The sequence below is a fragment of the Drosophila erecta genome, unplaced genomic scaffold (genome assembly GCF_003286155.1).
Source record: "Drosophila erecta strain 14021-0224.00,06,07 unplaced genomic scaffold, DereRS2 tig00000000-arrow-pilon, whole genome shotgun sequence".
Lineage (NCBI taxonomy): Eukaryota > Metazoa > Arthropoda > Insecta > Diptera > Drosophilidae > Drosophila > Drosophila erecta.
The window spans coordinates 10,338,350-10,361,398 of NW_020825194.1; the positions used below are offsets into that span (position 1 = coordinate 10,338,350).

The following is a 23,049-nucleotide window of genomic DNA, read 5'->3' on the forward strand; positions in this document are numbered from 1 at the left end:
AAGAAAAAAGCGAAAAACGAAAAACGAGGAATACAAGCAAAGGACCGAGGAGAAGCCAACTACTAAGTTGATGACATTAATTGACATTTAGCAGCGACGGGCATATCAATGGACTGGACAGCACAATCACCCCAAAGCCAAAGGAGAGTCGAGTTGAGTCCAGAGATCTGGGGACGGAGCAATGAAGTCGGTACTCTATGCTCCGCTCCTAGGCCGCCTTTCACTCCACGCAATTGTACAATTGGCTAATGTCACAAAAATCTACAGGCAGTTGTCAACGGCGCTTTGGACGTGGGACTCCCATCATTAGCGTGGCACAATTGTGAAATGTGTAATTGCTGCTACAACAGCAGCAACATCGGCTATAGCAATACCAATAGCAATAGCAACATCAGAAACAGCAACAGCGGCAGCAACTATGAGACATACAGACGACACATTGACAGCGAGTTATGTCAACTCGAATGCGATTTGTTTAGCTATCGCATTTTCCCCCTCGCTGCTTTTTTCAGCTGTGCCGGATCTGTTGCTGCCAATGAGTATATTTCCTTTCGAAAAACATAAATTTAAGGTTAACAAGTGGGAACGATGGCGTGGAGTAATCGGAATTCGAACTTAAATATACTCAACAAAGGGTACTTTTATCCGAATGCGATGGTCACATTTAAATTTGTTGTGTGACCAGAGCTTAAGTTGAAGCAAGTGTTCACACTTGCAAAAGGGGTTTAATATGCCACTAAATAACATGAAACATTTTTATATTATTTGAATTCAATTCACATAAATTGTGAGGTACTTCAAGGGCAAGAGTATGGAAAAGCTAAAAGGCTTTGGAAACAAATTGAATAAAGGACAAGCCCGCTCCACACCGCTCATCCTCGTCGCTGCTCCTTCAACGCGCTGTCTCTCACTGTTTTCTGTAATTGGTTATATGAAACGCACAAGTGGCCCTGGCGTAGGCTGCACTGGCCAACTGGGCAGGCCAACTCCACCTCCTCCACGTCCTCCACGTCCGCCAGTCCTCGCCGGCGGTGGATGCCAGCCTGGGCTTTTGGTCCGGGCCCACCGTGGTCCATTGGGGAAGCTGGTCGCGAAGTGCGCGACAAGATTTATAAGCGCCTGTCAACGAGCTAGCAAAGAGAGAGACAGAGAAAGAGAGAGAGAGAGAGAGAGAGAGAGAGAGAGAGAGAAGGAAACGGAGAAAGAGAAACCGCCGTGGTCACTTTTTGATTTATAAGCAAAATGTTTGCCGCGTTGCTCAAGTATTTATGAAACATTTCAAGCCAGCGGACACGGCGGCTCCTACTCTTTTTCCAGCCAGTTGACACTGGAGTTGTTTGGGTTTGGGGTTTGGGGGTTTAGGGGCCTGGGAGCAAATGGCAGCAGCAGTAAGTAGCCGCAGTAATTGCGGCGGCATGTGAAATATGAGATAAACTCCAAGTAAGGCCAAGTCCATGGATCCACAGCTCGCCAGCTTGCCAGCTCCCCAGCCCCATATCCCCATAGCTCCATAGCTGCAGAGCCTCGAAGCATGTGGCAAGTTGTTTAGAACTAACCAAACCGAGGAAACAGCAACCGCCACGACAGGCAGGCGACAGGCGACGACAGCATTTTGGTGCCACTTTGCGGCGAATGCGAAATAACTTCGCACAATTGAGCATGCCGACAACGGTTAGGCCAGGAAAGTAGGAACAAAATAAAAAATAAAAAAAGGAGCAGTGGCCACAACTCCCAACTTGGGCATTCTATTAAATTAATCGTCAATTATCAACGGAGCTGCAAATTATCCAGGTCTATGGGGAGCTGAAGCAGCTGAAACCAGGATGTAACAATGTATCTCAAAAATGGTGAGGAAAAAGTCATTACACACTTGCTAAACTAAATTATGTGTCGGAAATGTTTTGCGGTATTTGTAAGAGGTAGTACCACTTAACTTCAGTGGTTCAGTTTCTATAAAACCAATTCCACTTCGAAAGTTTCTACTAATTTGCTGCACTCTCAACTGAAAGGGCCAACTCTTTATCAGCTAACAAATCAATTAAACTTCTGCAGTCGGCTCTAATTAAGCCACCGAAAAATAAAGGAAAGACTATTGGCAAAATTTTTAGAGGGCCCAGTATCCGCCCCGGAAAAAGTAAAAGCACAAGCCTTACTTACATGCAATTGGGCTTGAGCAAACGTCGGAACGTAACGGCCAACTTGTTCGCGTTCGCTTGTTCAATGTGTTTAATTAAATAGCAAGCGTAATTAAATTGCAATTAAATTAATTAAAAAGCACGCAGCCGCAGCACGTTAGCAAACGGTTCGGTTTGCCGTTGTCCTGCCCACCTCCTGTTGCTCGAATTTCAATTCCTGTTCCTGTGCTCCTGCTCCTGCTCATGCTCATGTTCCTGTTAGGAGGCGGATATATTTTGAAGAGGGTTTTTCCCGCCGCCATTCAGTGGAGTTTAGGGTCCAAAACGGATGGCAGGCGGTGTGAAAGGAAAACAAAACAAAAAATACAATGTTGCCCTGGACATGGATTCCCTTTTGGCCCCCACCATCTCCACCATCTCCACCGTTTCCACCAATTTCCTCATTTTCCTTTTTGCCGCCGCGCACAATTAGACTTTAATTTTTTATGAGCAATGAATGGTTTCGCAGTTTTACTTTTTGGTGTTAAATGCTTGATTAAGTTGAATGCTGAAAGCTATGCAAATTTCCCCCCCTTTTTTCCCGCCAAAGGGTGGGAGTTGGAAAATTGGCTGCTTTGATGTTGCTGCTTCGACGGGGGCGATGAATGAAAACTCCATAACAATTGCCGCTTTTTGTCTTAATTAGTGCAATGACAAAAGTTGAATTCTAGCTGCTGGAAAATGCAGGCTCAAGATGTATGCAGATGTCGAAGGAAATGCGGGTAAATGAAAGAAAACTCACTCCAGCTGCTGAAGACTTTACCAAAATTAATTGGCCAAGGGGTTTGGGGCGATGGTTAATAGAGATTTAGATGAAATCTGTCAAAGATTCTGGGGTGAAGAACTTAACCCTTGGTTAAATAAACAGCAACTGAAACTTGCCTTTACAAATAGAGTTATATATTAAGCTGAGGGTTAAACTTCAAAGCGCTTTTCATATGTACAAGAAAAGTTTAAAACTTGTATTTTTAGAAAATTAGTTTCGCCGATAATCAATGTTATTTATGGCATTTCTTAGAGATATGAAACCTAAACCATAGTTCCCGCAAACATGATTTATATTTGCCCCTTAATTTCAATTCAGGGGCAGCACATAATCGAAAGTAAATGAGCAGTAACCAATTTCCTACAAAAGTTCCGCCATAATGGGCGAATAAAATCAACAATAATAAAGCCACACAGCACGTAGGCAAAATGAACAAATTGAATTGCGGCAATTACTTGCCACGCTACGCAAAATCCAGGAAAGCCAAGGAAAGGGGCAAAAGACAATCCAAACTCGAGTTCATAAAAATGAAATCATGCCACAGCTCAGCCAGAAGATCAAAGAGGACAAATCAATAAAGCCCCGGTGCAGAAATAACTTAAAGTCAGCCAAGTCGTTCGCTCGGTCAGCGGGCAGGAAGAATAAAATACAGAGGAAATATACAGGAGACGACCCCAAAGAGCCAAGCCAACTTGACCTGGTCAAGGCTAAAGGCACATAAAATAAATTTATACAACGGCAAGGAGGGAAAACTAAAGCAAACTGTCTTTTGATCTATGGTGGCTCCACAGCTACAGATGATGGCGATGACGGTGATGATGACGATGATGATGATGATGTTGGATGATGAGAATGCCTGGATGGCTGAATGGCTGGATGGCCGTATGGCTGGCTCATCCAACAATGTGGAGCAACCTCAACGACCAGTCCCAAGTAAATTGGCATAAGAAATCAGAAATCACAGAAGGCTGCTCCTCGGAGTCCGAGATAAATGGTCATGGCTTCTTTGGCCAAGAGCGAGCGGAGCACCGAATGCAATATTAAGTAAATATACAAAACGTTGTCGGCACTGCGCACAAAACTAATGATGTCGATGAAGCTGGGGGAAAATATCTGCCGATGCCAGGGACTCCCGACTCCCGACTCCCAACTCCAACTTCCAGTCCGAGCCCGACTTGGGTTCAGTTGAGCCTGATAATGATGCGGCAGACAGGCGAAGATACAAGCAGACAGGAGAAGACTGGATTGGCGGAGGAAGACGACTGGACACTGGCGATATACACACGCCAGGTAATAAATTTCATTTCTCAGCTGATATGGGCAATTAAGGAACAATTTTGCAGCTGAATGAGTAATAAATAAAAATTGTATGCCAGCGATATATACGCAGATACAAAACTGCAAGACGTCGACGGTTGTCGGTTGTCCGTTGTTGTCCGCTGGTTGTTGGTCGTCAGGCCCCAAAGATAGTTTTCGGGATAAAAATACTCGCGCACACACAAAACTGGCCAACGGTGAAGAAGGCGGCCGGTGAGTGAGTGACTGAATGGATGAATGAATGAGTGAGGTACTGAAACTGAATCTGAAACTGAAACTGAGACTGAGACTGAGACTGCGACTGAGTATCTGAGAATCTGAGACTCTGCATGCCTGCCCTTTTGATGAAAACAACTCAATGACGTGATTTGTGCCCCCAACGTTGCCGACCATGCCATTCCATTCCGTTCGTGTGCCCATCCTTTACGATATCCTGCCTCATATAAATAAATCACATTTCACTGAACTGATGTGCAAAATTCTTAGTCTCTGCTAAAAAGGTTTCTTCTTCTAAGATTTCTGCTTCGGAGGGGCTATAACTTAAAGCTGCGAAATATTTTTGCATAATAAATCAAACTTCCGCCGGGGCTGCCGCTTCATCTTGAGCCTTTCCCATAGCTTCAAAGAAGAAGTCCATCAAATGTTGCCATTTATCCGGCAACTTGTCTGCTCTTTGGCATTATTTTAATTACACTCGCTCGCAGCAATAAAACCAGAACCCAGAACCTGAAGCCAGAAGGCTAAAGGTATTTTTTAAATGCTCCTTTGCACTGGGAATAATTTGGGTGGATTCAATACCAGGATTCGAATTTTGGCAAAATTAAATCCTATTCAAGTCTCAAGTTTACCTTATAAATTCAATTTTGTATCAATTTTATAGAATCTGAACCTTTTATGTTATTTGTTTCCTTTATATCTTGTTGCAAGACTATATTCTCAGTGCACCTTGTGGATTTGCTGGTCAGAAAACGAAACATTTTCGGGGCCATCGGTGCCTTTTTGGTAACACATGATATGTCGCCTACCTGGAAGATGCTTTGGCCAGGAGTTGGAGTTACAGTTTCTGGGATTCAGGGATTCAGGGATTCGGGGATACAATGACGATGAGAAGGGGCAGCAAGAGAGAAGCACCTCGCTGAGTGGAGAACAATGGAGACCGGCATGGAGCAACATGACACTCGAGTCTCGAATCTCGAGTCGGTGGATAAGGGGTTATACTATATAGTCGCAGTGGCGAAGCCAAAGCTAAAAGCTTCCCATTCCCCCAAACAGAAAGGCCACTGGTCAGCGGAGAGTTGGTGTTGAGCACTTGGATCTGGATGAGAGGAGTCCAAAGACCCGAAGGTGGAGTTGCTGCTTTGCCTCTGTTTAAATGTTCTCCATTTTACTGTCAAGTGCGGACCGGACCGGGTTGACATTTGCCAACGATGCAACTGCCCCTGGGATGCCCCAATCCCCTCCTGCTATTCCTTTGCCCTTCTCCATTATTTGATTCTGCTTCGCATGTCGAGAATTTTAATTTAAGTATGTAAACTGACATTGAATAGTTTTTCGCCAGGGAGCAGCATAGCTCGTTCGCTTCCCTTCCCTTCCCTTTCTTTTATTTTTTTTTTCCTGTGTTTTGGTTGTGGGCGGCAATGGAACTGCTGGGTTCAACCGGAACCCTACCCAAATATAGGGAGGGCTATTTCATAGTTCGGGGGACCGGGCGAGTGCAATTTCAGTTTTGTTTGCAATTGGATTTCGTAATAGAAAGCTCTGGCCAAAAGTTTGGCCTGCAGCGGGTGTGTGCGGGTTATTTCAGCATGCTGGATTGAAAGTTTTATGACAGGCAGCAGGGGCAGATACTTTTAATAGATATTTAAACCCCCACATTGCCCGGCCACGCCTGATATATATTTCGTATCAGCCAGGGGAGTCGAATTCGGCATGTTAATGATGCTCGGCACGACTTTGCCAACTTGAATTTTCTGCAGCTCAACTTTAGTATTTTGGGGGTAAGAATGCAAGGGCCTTAAATTGTTAAGTAACCCACATATACGTACGAGTATGTAAAATGCTGCACTTACCGGTGTTGAGTATGGATGCGCTGTGAGCCGGACTCCGTCCGTTTCCAGCTGCTCCCGCAGGACGAGCTCCAGTTCGTTGTTGGGCGGTGTTTCGCAGAGGATCTCCATGCTGCCCGAGAGCGAGTTTGGATCGTTGAGCATGAAGTAGACGGATGCAGCGCCCTTTTCCCTCAGCGATCGTATGCTCTTGAGCAGCTTGTGTCGATGGGCAGGATTCTCGACGCCGATGGCGTCCAGATCGGGATCACCGACCTGTTTACAGATCTCCAGGTCGTCGTAGCCATTGTCCAGGAAGCTCTCGGCGTATTGGGCCAGGCCCAAAGCTCTTAGCCACTCGCACACAATATTGCTAACGGCCATGATGTCGATAATGGTGATGATGATGAGGATGAGGTGAGTGTATGGTTTCTGGTTGCTTTCCAAGTGGCAGATGGGTGGTGCTTTTACGTAAGACTGAGCTGTGCTGTATTTACGTGTGTCCTGCGAATTAGCGCTACAAAATGGTTTCTAGTAGTTTCGCTGTTGGCTTGGTGTGCGCGTCACGTGCTCGGTGGGCGTCCAGTGCCACGCCTCCTGGTTGCATGCAATTTCCGTTGCCACTTTAAGCTATTGTATTGTTTTAAATCGTCCTCCCTGGGGCATTTTCTCTAATTTATTTTCCCCGCCCCCAGACAGTCGTAAAAATTCAGCGCGTACACTCATAAAAATTTATATCGCACTTTAAGCATTTTTAGCATAATCCCAGAAGGCTCCAACTCTGGTTTATCCTCACATTTTGTTTGGCGCCACCGCTTCGCCGCATTGCTCCTGCGAAAATGAATAAAAATTGTGGAGAGAGGGGGTAAATTTTAGTAGTCAGCGAAAAACGTTTATTTTCAATAATTTAGAGAGCGGCCGGGAAAATTGCATAAATTTGAAATGGCTGGCCGCATATGGTGAGCCCGCATATGTCTATGCAAAATAGATGATATAACCACCCCATCCACAAACCATGGCCAGGATAGAACCTCTCGGAAAATCTGGCATTCCCACCATAATATATCTCACACAAATCAATAGAGCCCGCGGCTATTGCCACAATTGATGTTGATGACGTTCGTTGCGCCGCTGAGATTCAAATCAAACTCAGAATGCTAGAAAATTAATTAAATCCAGTAGCAGCTGCGGTTTGTTCAACTGCACACGCCCTCTCAATTCATTTCGCCACCCCCAAACGAAAATTCCCACAATCTTTCGACTGGGAACGAACTTCTTATCTAGGTAAAGGGCTCATAATGCGTGCATTCCTGCTCATGCACACATATCGCTCCATCGTGGACATACATATGTACATATATATTTGAGCACATATGGGTGGGACCCCCTGGAAAACTTGCTTCCGCTTTCGAGAATCCATGAGGCGTTAAACGCAAACTAAAAGCTTATACACAGACACACACGGGCGATATTTTTATGGAAAGGCGTGTGCCGCGCTTTTGGCTCCCTCGCTCATTGATAAATGATTGATTATCAATCCATTCATGGCTAGTGAGTGAGCGACTGAGTGAGTGGGTGGGTGTGTTGTGGGCGCATTGCGGTTTCCACAGGCTTAGCGCTAAAGTTTAGTGTTTGCTTTTAGTTTATCTTTAATGGATTATTTTAGTGGTTGCTTGACTCGTCAACGAGCAGCCGCAAGAGGAGAACCGCATAGGAATGCGTTTTATACTATACTATACTATATATATACTATATAATTATACTATAGATCCCAAGATGCCCATCCAATACTGAATATCATTGGTAAAAATACAAAGATCTGTATAATGCTGATAGCTAATTAAGTAAAGTAGTTGCATCGGAGCTGTTTTATTATTCAACTTGAAGTATAAAAATGTCGCCATAACATTTTCAAGAGTTCCAACTTAGTGAATCCAACCAATCTAGGATCCTAGCATACCCTTTTCCGTTGCCAGCTGCCAGGTATAATCGTTCCCATAATCCAGAAGGCCTCGCCCAATCTCACCACCCCCACACCTTTCGTGAAAGGACAAACATATCATATAATTTATGTTCCACTCCCCAGATCCATGGAACTCCACCACCAACCCACCCACCTCTTTTCCCAGTGACTAAGCTGATTTTTTGTTGTTTTTCCAGTCGCTCTTCTCTAGTTTTTCCTTTGCTTTTGTGGCTGCGTTGTTGTCGTTTTCGTTGTTTTTGTTGCCTGGTGTGGCAGCTGCTTTGTTTCCATTTTCATTTTCATTGGCATTGAATAGATCAATCATGGACGGGTTCGACGATGGTATTCGGTATTCGGTCCGCCGTACAAATACTTCAATGATGACCAATTATTCACCAATAAAACTGTCGACCAAATGTCATGAATTGAACTTTTACTTGCTGCGCTAAGCGGAAATCAATCGCAAATTGCTGGGAAAGTGATTTTGAAGAGTCTATGGAATCAATTACGAGCTTGAGTATTTTTATTTCAATGATTTTATGGAAAATGTGTGGCTAAAGTGGGCAAACGTTCGATGGCAGATTGATTGGAAAATTCATTTTGAGTTATTGGCAAAGGAAAAAATGAATATAAAAGGATTTAATGGACTTAATTGATTGGTAATTTGTTTTTTATTTCAATTCTATAGAAATTTGTAAAATTACCAGCTTAGCCACTTCCACTCCAACCTCAATCATAATATATTACATTTTTATTATAAAACCGACAGCATTTTAAATGCCAGCGCTTCTGGGTTCCTATGACACACGAACCAACCAACCAACCCTTTCACTTCCGACCTATTGGCTTTGCATTTTTTTTTTTTTGGGGTCAAAGTTTGTTGGGGGCTCGATTTGTTTTGCTTTTGTTTTGGGTTCCCCTCTTTTTTTTCTGTTTAATTTTGTATCTTCAGCCCACGCAGGGCACAGCGGGCTGGGCAGGGGCAAAAAAGCAAAAGAAAACTATACCAAACTGATGCGAACAACAATTTAATGCAACATCATCGAATAAATTGTGGCCGGCCTGACTTGTTGCAGTTGTTGGCTTCAGTCAACAAATTGATGCCGTGTGGGCGTGTTGTCGTAACGCATTTAATACAAAAACGATTTTTCTCAGATTTTCTCGTTTTTAGGGTCTCTTTGGCCATTTTAATTTGTCTGTCGGTCGGCCTGTAGTTCTCTTTTATTGCTTTTACATTTAAACGCTGTCATTGGGATCGTGTTTGACTCTTGGCCTTAGCTTAAGACAATTGTGAGAGGTGTTGCCGAGCAAATCAAATTGCGGCTCAATAAGCGGCCAAGCAAATTACGATTGGGATTGTTGAGTTTGTGGCATGGTGCAGTTGTTGCAGTTGCAGCGGCAACAGCGACACCAATTGCAACACGTCGCCAACAGCTGTGTCAGCTGGCACTTGGCTGTCTGGCGATTTATCTATCTAACATCTTGGCGGGACACGCGGCGTATGCGCAATTGCCATTTAATTAAAAATTATTTGCACAGCCAGGCGAAACAATTTTTCGTTGATTTCATTTATCATTATTTTGGCTGGTTTCTTTTATAGGTACGTATATTTATTTTGCTGCAGGTGCGCAGCGGAAACGGCATGAACAAAATGTTCACACGCTCACCGATCCACGACTTTGACTTAATGGCAATTAAGATGGCCAAGTCCACGCACTTCGGGCAATCTAATTATAATCATTAGCTGAGCAAACACAGTCACTGCTCACATCTCTGTATACATATTTATATATATATTTATACAATTTTTGCATAGTCCCCGGAGTCATTGAGCAATAAAAATTATACAGAAAAATAAGAGAAGAAAAGCAAATAAATTGCCGACAGACCAGGGCGTCTTCATTAATGATAGGAAGTGGAACGTTGAAGAGGCCAGCCGAAATCCATTTGACAACATAAAATTTTTGTTTCAAGCAACTGCCGCCACTGGCGGGCATTAATACCAACGGCTAATTAACTTGTTGTTGAGCTCGTAAAATAGTTTGGCCGCTCATCAAGATAATAAAGGCCGGGCCAAGTCGGCAGCCAGCCAAGTTTCGGTTTCAGTTCGACTCTTTTAATTGAGCCCAGAAAATTGTTGACTTTTGTGGCGTCAGCTGCAGGACTAAAAAAAAGCAGCCAAAACGATTCCCTGTCACATATAAGTATATAAAAATGTATATATTGGGCACTTCAAGAATGTCCCGAAAAAAGGGAACGGAACTGGGCCGAGGCGACCTGACTGCAGTCACTTTTGGTAATTAGATTTTCAAGTCGAGATAATGAAGTGGACATTAAAATTTTACAACCTCCGGGCTAAAACACACATTCACATGAAACCGAAAGCAGGCGAACGCATTCAATAAATTAATTACGAATTTCGAACCCTAGACTAGCCCCTTTTTAATACCAATTCTGCCAATACCGTCAGGTGGACCGGTGGGCTGAATGCCACACCCAGCAATAAATATTGAAAACTGTCCCTGTCTCGGGGCGAAAACCATGAGCAAAACCCGATTTCGATTTGGATTCACACACATGTCTGGGCTTTGGCATTTATAATGTAGTATGCATGACTCTAATTAAACCGCAATTGTTGTGTAAACTTTAAGGAATTGATTGCTCGAACACGAAGCAATGGGACAGGTCGTAATGCAAGTAGTCTTGGGTGGCAATTAAGCAGCAATTGACTCAAAAGAGGTTGCCATAGATGCAGTATATGAATCTTGCCACTGCAAATCAGGTCTCTTGGGATATGAAACCTAAATACCTATTGATTGAGCCGTAATAGCAAACAGAATGATTTATTTTTATTGCTAATTGAGAGCAGATTTTATCTTTTAATTATGCCATCATTCGATTTGTTAATTTTCTGTCTAAATGCTAATTTGAATGAATAACTATAAAACAGCGCCCTTTCAATATACCGTTTTCTGTTTTATACTCAACTCATAATGTATATGGTTTGAATTATAGCAATAAACACGTATATTTTGTTACTGCTTAAACAGATTTAAGTTATGTCGTGTTTGGTAATTAGAAATAGGTAAATTGCATACATAAATGTTTTATATGCCTATTAAAATGTGTACATTAATTTAGTTTATTGCAACTATTAAATCTTTTCAGCCAATTAAACACATCATGTTGTCTCATCAGAAGACACTAACGACTGCAACTTCCCAAGTAAAACTGCACTATCTGGTGTACAGTTGATTGCCCCTTAATTGCCGTCAATTGAAGTGGTATAACGGCCACCGATTGATGTTGTTACTCTAGTTTTACAACCCATAACCAAGGCCTATGGCTGCATATAATAAAAAATATATCCACTCTGCGGCCGTCTAATAATGGTCTCCCAAGCCCATCGCCCAAGCCACAAATGTTGCAATCATAATTTTTACTCTCCCAGCGAAAATGCTTCATGCTGGGCCCAAAAGCTGATGACCTTTTAACATTTTGCATTTTGCAAACCGAAAAGAAACACACATTCGCGAAAGGCAAATGCCCCAGAGCCAAAGCTCTTTGGCGCAGTATAAATAAATTTATATCATTTTTTTTTGGTTTTTTCGGTATTCAAGCGCAGCGGGTGGTCAACCAAAAGATACTGTAAGCAAAAGGCGCAGGTGGCTTCAACGAACTGTGCCTTTGAAAGTCCCAACAACTGAAGTCTTAAGTTAATGTTTTTACTGTTCCATAATGTAAAATGTTTGTCTTTATTTGTTAGTTCAGTGCGGCAAACAAATGGCGCTACAGTTAAGTCGAACTGGCATCCATAAATCCTCATCATTACGCTGACCCCATGAAATGTTAAATCGTTAACCCTCATAATCAAAATTTGGCAGCTCAGCGAGAGACGTTTGCATACTTATTGATTTATTTTCAAGAGGAGGAAAACGCAGAAAAAATATACCAGAAAATAAAAAAAAAGGAAAAGATGAAAAGGAAATAAATGGAGACTCATTATGTAAGGGCGAAGAGCAGGAAGCGGGTGGCAACTGGCTGAAATGCAATAAATTCACATTAAGCTGCTCACATAAAACGCCTGATTGCGTTCCGAGCTGCACTGAGCTGATTCCGTGGGATTGGAAGGAATCTCAAGCCCTGACTGAACCTCGGAGTCCTCCACACTTTGCTGAAGACTGAAAACGCTGAAAACGCGCTGAAGCCAACATCCTGTTGACAGTGGCAGGCGGCAGCTATCAATATTAAAAGCGCTTATTTGACAGAAATATGACAAATGCCTGACAGCCAAGGGCGTGGCACAGGTTGCCTGCTGTTCCTGATTCTGCCGCTGCTGCTGTCCTGCGAAAAGTGCCAAGTCATTAGTGACGAAGGCAACCTCTAAGGGCGGAGGGGTGGTGGTGGTGGTTGGTACCACCAACAGTAAGGCAAGTGTCAGGAATGCTCTTTGGATTAGTCAATTTCGAATTGCGTGCGTTCATTCGACGGGGCTGAGAGTGCATGGAATTGCTTCGGGTCAGCAAGTGTGAAATATTCTTTCGATTTTGCACATCCCTGTACCGCCTGCTGTGTTAGTGACACGTGCAACACTCACGCCATTTCGGACCTGCAGATACATGGGCAAACTATCCCCACTCCCTTCAAATGAGCATCTAAAATGCATTCAACTGTCAAAAGCTGGGCGAAATCAATGAAGCGTACTTCTCTGAAAATCATAAAGAAAATTTCTAGGAATCGGTCTAAATTGTTTTCAGAAATAATGCACCTTTAGAAATGTCATATATGGAAAATATATTTGAAATATTCATACGACACTTGAAATGTCATACGAGTATATGGAAAATATAATATGATAATTGAAATGTCATATGAGTATATGAAAAATATAATAATAAGGTTATTAAAAACAAGATTAAACAATTTTAATCTAATTTCATTTCAGTTAAAATGTGCTATCTTTATTTTGGCATTACTATAAGGAAACCTCATTAAATACCCTTAAAACCATACGTTTCCTATCTCAACGATCTGTGTAATTTCCGTTTGTGCAATCAGTTTAAGTATTCCTTTTTTTTTCCTGTATAATTTTCGCATTATTGGAAATATCATTTTTTAAATGCTCGTAAACATGTAGCTTGGTGACAATTTTATAAATATTTTTATGGCGTTTCATAAAATTTTATACGATGTGCATATTCGCTGCACCCGCCTTTCCTGCCCGCCCTCTATCAATTTGTCGTCGCTGCAGTTTATGAATTCCTGGTGGCGTGGTCCTGGTTTCCACTCTATATATGTATGTACATATTTACACACTATATGCACTCTTCCATTTTTTGTATATATATATATTTTTTTTTTTCGTTGTCAATGCAAGTGGCAGAGATAGACAGTGGAGGACATGCAACAGCAGCGTTGTCATCGGCTGCAACAATTACTTAAATGCAGGCATAATTTGTGTACGGCAGACAGGCGGAAAAGGGTTAAGAATTGGCAGGGGGCGGGGGAAGTGTGGGGAAAAATGGTCAAAAGTTGGCAAGGCAATTTATTCGTCCACTGGTCTGAATATTTTTCACAATTTTATGATTATTACTATGGCTTCGACTATAATTACAATGATTATTATTTTGATGTGTGCGGTTGCCGAATGGGGAAACTTAAAGTTTTTGTAAACATCGATTTAAGTCAATTTTATCGTATGAAAAAGCTTATTGTTGGTCGAAATTTATTTTAAGTGACCATTATGTTGTGCTGATATACAACTTTTTAAATATAAAGTGGAATTCGCTCTTAACCGCAGGCCTAATTGTTATTATCCTTTTGCCATTTATAAAGTGAATTGTTGAAATGATAAATGAAATTAATTTTTCTTGAAATTTTTATATATAATTTACCAGCCGCCAACTTTGTAGCAATTGTTTACCAATGCATTAATGAATTTTTAATTTTCCTTTTGCTCCATTTTATGCCAAATAAACAAATCCGAATAATATTTCATATTTAAATCTGATGGCATTAATTGGAGTTCGGTGCTTGGGAAAAATCTGTCCCATAAATATTAATTTTGCATTCAATTTTCATTGATTAATTTCCAATTTAGCATTTTGTCAATGTGCCAAATTGTCTTCCTTCTGCTGTCACATATTTTATCAATTTTCGTTACCCCAAGAAGTCACATAAATCACAACAAATTCTTCCCAGGCGAAAGATAAATAAACTTGGCTCTCTTTCCCACCAGTGCTCCTTTATTTTTTGCCTTTTTGCCTTTGATTGAACCGAAACGAGCCAAACCTACAATGGCAATTAACCCATAAAAATGAAAAAGCCCACATTTACGAGGTTCTCCTCCCTTCGGGCAGTCCATCAGTCATGCAGTCAGTCAAATTAATTGAAATTCAAAGCTCCGACTTTGGCTTTTACTACGCTGCCTGGCAATGGCTTTGATTTTGCCATCGGTTGGTTTTATGGGTATTGTCTGGGCAGAGTTTCTGCTTAATTTTTACTCCATTCGGTTCATCAGCAGCATCAGGCCGACTTGTGTTTCCAATGAATAATAAAGTGGAGTGAAGTACGCCACGCCAAGGCAATCCAATCCAGTCCAAACGAGGGGCCGCCGCCAACAGACATGCAGCAGATATAAATCAATTCCCGAGAAGCGACAAAATTTACATTCCGATTTGCCAGCGATCTCGATTTTTTTACTTGTGTCCCCAGCTTCTCTTATTGAGATTTCATCGCCGTCTTTGTGGCAGCGGCGCATGCGTCGTCGTCATCGGTTAAAGTGAATTTATGGCAACGGTTAGCACAAACGGCATTGTATCAATAATAATAAAAAATAATAATAATGATAATAATAAAGGAGGAAATACAAAAACACACAAAACAATCGTAAGAAAAAATAAATCGTGGTCGGGCTCGTTACAATTCGTAAGCGTTTAAATGTGTTTAAGTGGGCCTTGATTAATGACTTCCAAGTGCGTTTCTTCGATCGCCTCACGCACTCGCCACGGGATATTGGCAAAGCTCCGGCAACAGGGGGTTAAACGGGGGGCTTCGATCCGCCAGATACAATTGTGAATACAAGCGTTCGATAGGCGTGACTATGATAACAAAGGCCTTGACTAAAGATATATCGATCATGGGCCATCATCATGATCGCAGCAATTTGTTAAGTTTAGGAAACTTGTACGATTTTGTATCCGCCTCATGATCGAACCAATTTGTTATCTTTAACCAACTTTCATCATCAAGCTGCCTTTATAAATTAAGCCTAAAGCCCTTGAGTTGTTTGCCTTTTATCTTTAGCCACTTTTTGTTTTAAACGCAATGCGGGCAAAAATATTAATAGCTAACTTCTTTCAATTAATCATAACAAGCCTTAAGACTTTACTTCGGCTTTGTAAGTGATTATTCGGGATATGTATTAACAGAGTCGATTTATTTGGTAAGGGATTTTGATATTTTTAATCAAAAAGCTTTAAGTTATAATTCTCTAAAACTCTTTTATGAAATTTTGTAGTTTTTTTTTTCCTACTTAAATTCATTTCCGTTTCGAACGTTTTCAATGGTATATCAAGACCTTGCCGCCATCTTCACCTAAACATCCTTGGCCCATTTCGTATCAGATCCTAACCTTTTAACAGTTTATGCCCATCTCAATCCTGTCAAATCTCTTTACTCAAAACATATCCAAATCAGTGTCAGGCCGCATTACCCTAAAAACCACTCAACTAGCTCAAATTTCACATGGTAGAACCCACGGAGAAGAATTGAAATTTCATCATTTTGATTGGCCTAGCAGAATCTCGTCTCATCCCAGACAGATGCCTCATAAAACTGAGTCGCCACAGACCATTAATGAAAATTACGATACGATATATACGCATTTTTAAAGGGAAGAGCACGAAATTTTCCAACCGACTGACTGCTGCTTTGGATCTGATAAAAACCTGAGAATGTCATGTCAAAATGTGGCGCTGCCCTTTAAGCCACTTTTATATGACAGAGCTGCGGATCTCTGAGGACGCAGGTAGGTACCAAGGAGGACTATATATATATACACATATCCATATATATATCCGATACCCACGCGACCCTCTACCAGGTTGTGTTCCCTATAGCCTGTAAACTGATCTGCGGCCAAGAACAATACGGCAAAAAAAGAAACGAAGGAAGAGGACAGCCAACGATTCGGCTGAAATGAAAAATTGAAAAACGAAAGTGAAGGAAGCGAATAAGGAGGTGGAGTTGTCATTTGACAACGTCGCACAATTACACAACTAAAATGAACAATATTAAACGAAATTATACTCGAAAAGGAGCGAAAGAGAGGCCCCAGGCCAACAGGAACATTAACAACAAAAGGCCCATTGGCGGCATAAAACAAAAGGGCTCAGAGGCAGCAAATAAAAGACAGAAGGCATCCATCCGAAGGGCAGCTGCCCCTTGGCCAAAGGCAAAAGCGGGTTTTGTGTATCATTTTTCATGACATATCCGAACACATGTACATGCGAAGGTATAAAACAGTGGACGTATATCCTGTCATTGCTGTCAGCCACTTGAGAGTGCAATTGCAGCCGCCTAATTAGTCCCCACACAACTTCTCAACTAATTTAGATATACACATGCATATACCCATCTCACTGAACGCTGAAGAAATATGATAATTTAGTGCCGCCACCCCGGAGAAATGCAAACTCAGGACACACACACAAATCATTTATTTCGGTCCCCAAGTTGAAGTTCATATTGCTGCGGACGACTTCATCATTTTACGATTATTTCTAGCAATTCAATGCAGTACTCCTCGCACTCTACATTTCACTCCACTCCACTCCACACACTCGACTCCTTTCGTCGAACCCTTGGAAAATGTGGCGAAAATTTACGATGCCTGTGACACAGTTAACTCATGCTCGACACCAAAACATATATCAAATGTGTGGCACGACTTGGAATGCCAACGGATCGGATCGGATCGGATCCGGGAAGGGGGCGGTGGAGTAGGGTTACCTGCTTTACCCAGAAATGGAAGCCACAGAGGCAGACGAGCAGACAGACGGAGGGCAGCACCAAACAATAACGTGAAATATGTGCGGCGTTTTGCAATTCATACGCAAAAATGGATGAGGCAGCAGCACAGGCCAACAGCAGCAACATCGAGCGGCCCATTTGAACCGTTCGACCTGCCAATGGACGGTCCACAGTAGCCACCACCGCATATGCAACCGAAATCGAGAAGCGGGGGAACACAATAACACATTGTCTGAAGCAAAACGCGCAAAACAACAAAAACTGCGCCATTGGCAAGTGCCGGCTTCGCAGACTGAAGGGCTACAGTGCGTAGCGTGAGTATATGCCTGCCGAAATAGTAGGCCCAAAATATAGTAACTTGCTACCCGAAATCTGGTTATTAATCCAATCTTTAAGTAGTCAGTTGAAGAATTAATGATAACTAAGAATACAAAATGATAAGCATACTTTTAGATGCCTCTTTAAAGCATTTGAAAGTTCTAGTGTTTCCATGTAAGTTAGGTAAATGTTTTAGCAAATCTAAATTGAATGAATTATTTTAACACATTTTAAAAGCACTTGTAGCCTGTATCCTTACAACCACATAACGCACTGTACTCAAGAGATCAGACCGCGAGCAGACTGTTTGGCTTGCATTTAATCTTCCAATTGAGTGCGTACCACTGTGCTGACATAGATAAACTGGCATGTCCTGGCCATCCGACGCATTCGAGTGTCCTTTGCCCCTGAAACTCTACCAATAATTCCCTTGCCCCGCCCCTTGCCACTTGCTTTGGGCCTTTTTGGCTTCGCTTCCCTTTCAGCCGGCGGGGCGGCATTGTTGTCAACATTTTTGCTCTTAAAAAACAATTAATCTTTATTAGTCGATGACTCAAAAGCCAATTAAAAGTCCTCGCACAACGTTTGCCTCAATCACGCCCCCCTTTTTGCCTGTATAATTAATCATTTTTTTCCTGTTTTTTTTTTTGGGCGAGTGAGAGTGCAAAGCCCAAATAAAGAATAAAAAAGAAATTGTGCAATATCCGTAAAATGCGCAAAACTTGCCATCAATATGCTACGCTCGGATACGTCCATCAAAAATGCACTGAAGCGTAGATCCTTTCCTGTTCTTGCTGCTGCGGCTGTTGGCAAAAGGATTCGTTACGGATTTATTGGCAGCCTGACTTTGGCCCCGGATTTTGGTTCCCTTTTTTTATATATATATTTTTTCCTGTGTGTTTTTCTTTCAGGGCTCGTGCTGTAAATTGACTTTATGCTGTTCCCTGTGCATAGAAATTGCTTTTTGGGGTTTTGCGCGCTGATTTCTTTCATTCTTTTTCACTTTTTGATTTTTTTTTTTGGGCGGGAGTAGCGAATATTTTTAAAAACATTTTTGGAGGCCAAAGTTTTGCGTGGTCAGTTTGTAGACAAAAAGGCACAAATAAATTAAATATCCCAACAGAAGAGAGAGAAAATTTTGGCTCAGGGTCAAATTAATCCACGGACAAATCAGGAGGCCTAAAAAGGACTTTACGCTTTCCAGAGAACACTTGAAGGGCATTAGCGGGCAGAAAAGAAATAAATTATTTAGCAACCCCCGGGATTTCGGGGTGTGCAAATAAGACAATGCGTGGAAAATTCCAATCCCTAAATGCTGTTAAACACAAAATAAATGAACTTCCCAGAACGCTGGGGTGCTCCTTTCGATGGTGTAAAGGATTTGTGCGACAAGTATTGATGACTGGACAGATGGATGAAGCGGTAAATGGAGGAATAGAGCGAGCGTGCTTGGAACAATATGGAAAATCAAATCACATTCGGGGGGTGAACGGCTAGCCATCTAATAATTTCGACTAATGAAAACATGTTACCATCCAGTTTGGTGGTTGATTCTGTGGCACTGCATTTTTCCCCGGAAAAGCGAGGAAAACGGGGCAAACAACAATTGCCATTGTTAAGTTTTGTTTATTTACTGATTTTGCTAGAATGAAAATTAGCATTAGCCCGAGAAATCAAATTTCAGCCAAACAATATTTACACAAATACTTTAGTTTGAACCAACATTTTCGATGTTGTCAACACTTCGCGACCTTTTTAGGGGTACATATTTGGATTATGGCCATGTTGATTTAGGACTTTTGCGGCCAAATAACATTTCTGATTGAGGGAGGCTGTGCTCTTAATTGGTTCATACTCGCATGCCATTGCGAGAATACAGTTTTCCAGCTCAAACAGAATTCAAATATGAATTTAGCATAACGGAAAATGTAATAAACAATGTTCAGGCTTGAAGCAAATTTAAATATTCGTGGAATTAGGTCAGCTGGACATGTGTAAAACCATGTTGCAACTAAGGTACAACAACAATGCAATGCACACACACACTCAACACACTCCACACACTCAACTCACAAAGAGCGTATGTCGAAATGTTTTTTAACAAAACCAAAACATGCCTAGAACATAGGGAACACACAGGCAACACGCCCTGGCCATTGGTCAAAGCCAAATGCCGGCAAAAGTAAAAAGGAAAAGCCGAAGCACACAAAAAAAAAAAAGAAAAAGAAATAAAAACCCAAATAGCAGCGCCAAGTGCAACTGCAACCAAAAGCCACAAGACAATGCAACAGCCGCAGCAGCAGGCAGACATCTCTGGTCCAGTTGGGCCAAAAGGCCTGGAAGTGGGGGGCATGTTGGCCATAAGGCCAGCTCCTCCGTTCTTCGCCCGTTTCTGGTCTTCTGGCCCATTTGGTTTTGGGTCGTGCCTGCCTGGGCATTGGTTTGATTCATATTTGGACTGCAGTTTCCATTTCATGGTTCTCCTATTTTTTCATCTCTCTTTCTGCCCAGCATATCTTGCATTCAGTTCTCGAAGGCCAGGGCATATGACACTATTACATATAGTTTCCTATGTATAATATTCGTCTAGCTAGTTTCTTAACTGAAGTATGAATTTAAATGTATTTAAGTATCATTTAATGACATTTTATAGTTCCTTATCTGCCTAATAATAATCTCTTAAGCCAAGGCTTATTCTTTCTACGGTAAAATAAACATCTCTAAGAATTCGATACTCAATTTCCCCAAAGCCTTTTAAAATGCCCCATAAATTTTACGATTCATCCCAAACAAACACGAAAGTCTAAATTAAACTTTCAGTTCATCAACTTCCTCGGGAAGTGAAAGTGTATCCCCAAAACGACTAATCCCAGGCGACTCTCAACGCTGCATTATGCTTTCTATGTGCAACAAAAAAAAAAAAAAAAATCGGCCTGCTTGCATTATTTGTTGTATTCCTTCATTTCTGTTTTCCGAAATGGACTCAAACCTCCGCCCTGAAGGCTAAAACTCGAAAAAAAAAAAAAACAAAAACGAAAAGCAGGCAGAGTTTGTTCAACTTTTTTGCATGTTTATATTTGCTGTAAGCATTATTTTTTTGTACCTCTCCTTTTTGGATGCACACAAAAACCAGTTGCATGAAAGGGGTAACAAACAAGCAGAGCAATAGAAACCAAATAGTGGAATTTCTATATTTCAGCGCAAAGTGCATTGAGGCATGCAGCTGGAATTTCGGTGGCAGAAAGGACGGATGGATGGATGACGAAATGCCAAATGCATAATACATAGAGCCGGGGGAATCCGATCCGGACAGTCCAACCCTTCCGTGCTCCATAACTATATTTATTTTCTATGCCGCTCAACTGCAAAATTGTGTCAAAATCGGATGCTGTTACTGTGGGGCAAAATGCTGGGGAAATTTTGGCGGCGGGTAGCTGCAGTCGCTTTTTGTTGGCCCGCATCAACTTTAAAATGTACACAAAAGACCCCGTGTACAAATTTATGGACCTGGCTGGGCAATTTTCTAACGTACCTGGCAATTTAACGGTAAAGTGTAAATTTCATTTAATTTGACAGCCGCAGATTGAAACCTCGAGCAGTTAATAAAGTTGCACCGGCCACTGCACCAGTAATATCAGCTGCAGTTGCTGCAACGCCGCAACAACAGCAAAACTAATTAGTCCGAAGGCCCCGCAGTAGATCAACAAACTCACCTAGAACGAAAAGAAAACAAAAAAATATGAGTAAAATGAGTCATGAAGGCAAAGATGATTTAATAAGCAATTAAATTATTCTAATAAATGTAAGCCAGCGGGGCTGAGCAAAGGAGCAGGGCGTTGCAGGAGGATGGCCACAAGAAATTGCACATAAAATTGCAATTTTCCAGCAAATTCATAATACAACAAAAAAATGCAGAAAAAATTATACAAAATTAGGCCGCAGGCTGGGGAGCGAGAAAAAGATAGGGCGCAAACGAGATGGTTAGATACAGTTTTCCGCGAACGTTAAGAGACTGTGGCAACCAAGCTGGCTGATGGAAAAATATCTCACTCTAATTATAAGTAAACAAGGCTATAAAAAGAAACTTTCTTTATGAACAGTACAGTTTAAGTGCTGATAGTAAACATTAATGATGTATTATTAATTTTATTATTTGCTTAGCCTTAAATTCATCGTCAAAATTTCTCAGACTTATCTATTTAGCTGAGATATAAATAATAACATTTATCCGAGAATGGCCCATATGCTCAGATAACTTGCTATATTTTTCGATCCCCTGGTTGATCCACCATCTGGAAACCAACGAATCTGGCGCCTTACATCGCCGAAACGCACTGCACCGCTCTGCGGGAGCGGGAATCAACAGCTGCCAAACAGTCCGCACTCATCGTCATCGTCGGCGTCAGCTGAGAGCTGAGATGGCAACAACTCAAGTGGCATTCATCCAGCGGTGGCAGCTCCAGCTTCCAACTCCCAGCAGTCCAACTAATGCCATCAAGCCTGATGCATACAGTGATTAGAGTGGACGTTACCCGACCCAGTGCTTCCTCGCTTCCTTCCTCGGATGCATCGTCATCATCGACTTGCTGCTTCTGCACTTGAAGTAGAGATGTTGCTGCTGCGCCTGCTGTTGCAGATACTGCTGCTGCTTCTGCTTCTGCTGCTGATGATGACGATAAGTGCAGTTTGCAGCGTAATAGAAAAGTTGCCACGATGTGCGTGTGTGTGTGTGTTACTGATGATAATGATAGATAAGTGTGCGCCAAGTGCACTACGTAACTTACTCTAACTTCAAAAGCTATCAGCAGTTAAATCGAAAAGCAGTAAGCCAAGCTCAGTGGAGCCAGCGGGCAAGAACTGTAAATGCTGCGCTGCTTAATGACAAGAGCGCCAACTAAGTTGCACTGGCAGGAGCGGCAGCAGCTGGGATTGGGATCTCTATGAGATGTGGCACCCAGCGAAGGTTACACTCAAACAAAAAGGGTTTCATTATGCATTTAGCACTCATCCAACTTGCGAATATGGATTTCCAAATAAATACTGTTTGAAGACGATACTTAATAAGATTCATACATATTTTTTTATGAATCTTATACAATATTCTTATTGTAATGAACTTTTGATTCCCTTTTTTAATAATTTTTTGTTTAGGTGCAGCTCCTTGAGTCGCTCCTTCTGCTGAACTGCTCCTGCATCATTAGCAATTGTGGGCAGGCCAAGGCGTGGGGCATGGGAAATATTTGCTATAAATGCATGCAACATTAAGTAGAACGCATTTTTTTCAGGCGGCCAGGGAGCAGCAGCAGCAGCAGCATCTGCAACCTGATGACGCCACACGCCACTTCACTTGGCTGCCTCGCGTCGCTGTTGCTGCTGCCACTTCTTGTTGCTGTTGCAGTGCTGCTGCTGCTGCTGCTGTTGCCGTTGCTGCGG

The 23,049-nt window shown here is 42.0% G+C and overlaps 1 protein-coding gene across 4 annotated transcripts in view; it reads right to left on the reverse strand.

Annotated features, from left to right (window-relative positions):
- LOC6555283 (sterile alpha motif domain-containing protein 5) overlaps window positions 1-23,049 on the reverse strand; it is a 158,721-nt gene that overhangs the window by 110,848 nt on the left and 24,824 nt on the right. For 3 of the 4 annotated variants that reach the window (XM_026983900.1, XM_026983898.1, XM_026983901.1), the window contains exon 4: window positions 6,327-7,133. In XM_026983900.1, coding sequence (XP_026839701.1) covers window positions 6,327-6,686 — 360 coding nt within the window. In that variant the 5' untranslated portion in view covers window positions 6,687-7,133. Of the gene's footprint in view, window positions 1-6,326; window positions 7,134-21,148; window positions 21,251-23,049 lie in introns of those variants that run through there. The other variant, XM_026983899.1, reaches the window with a different exon arrangement.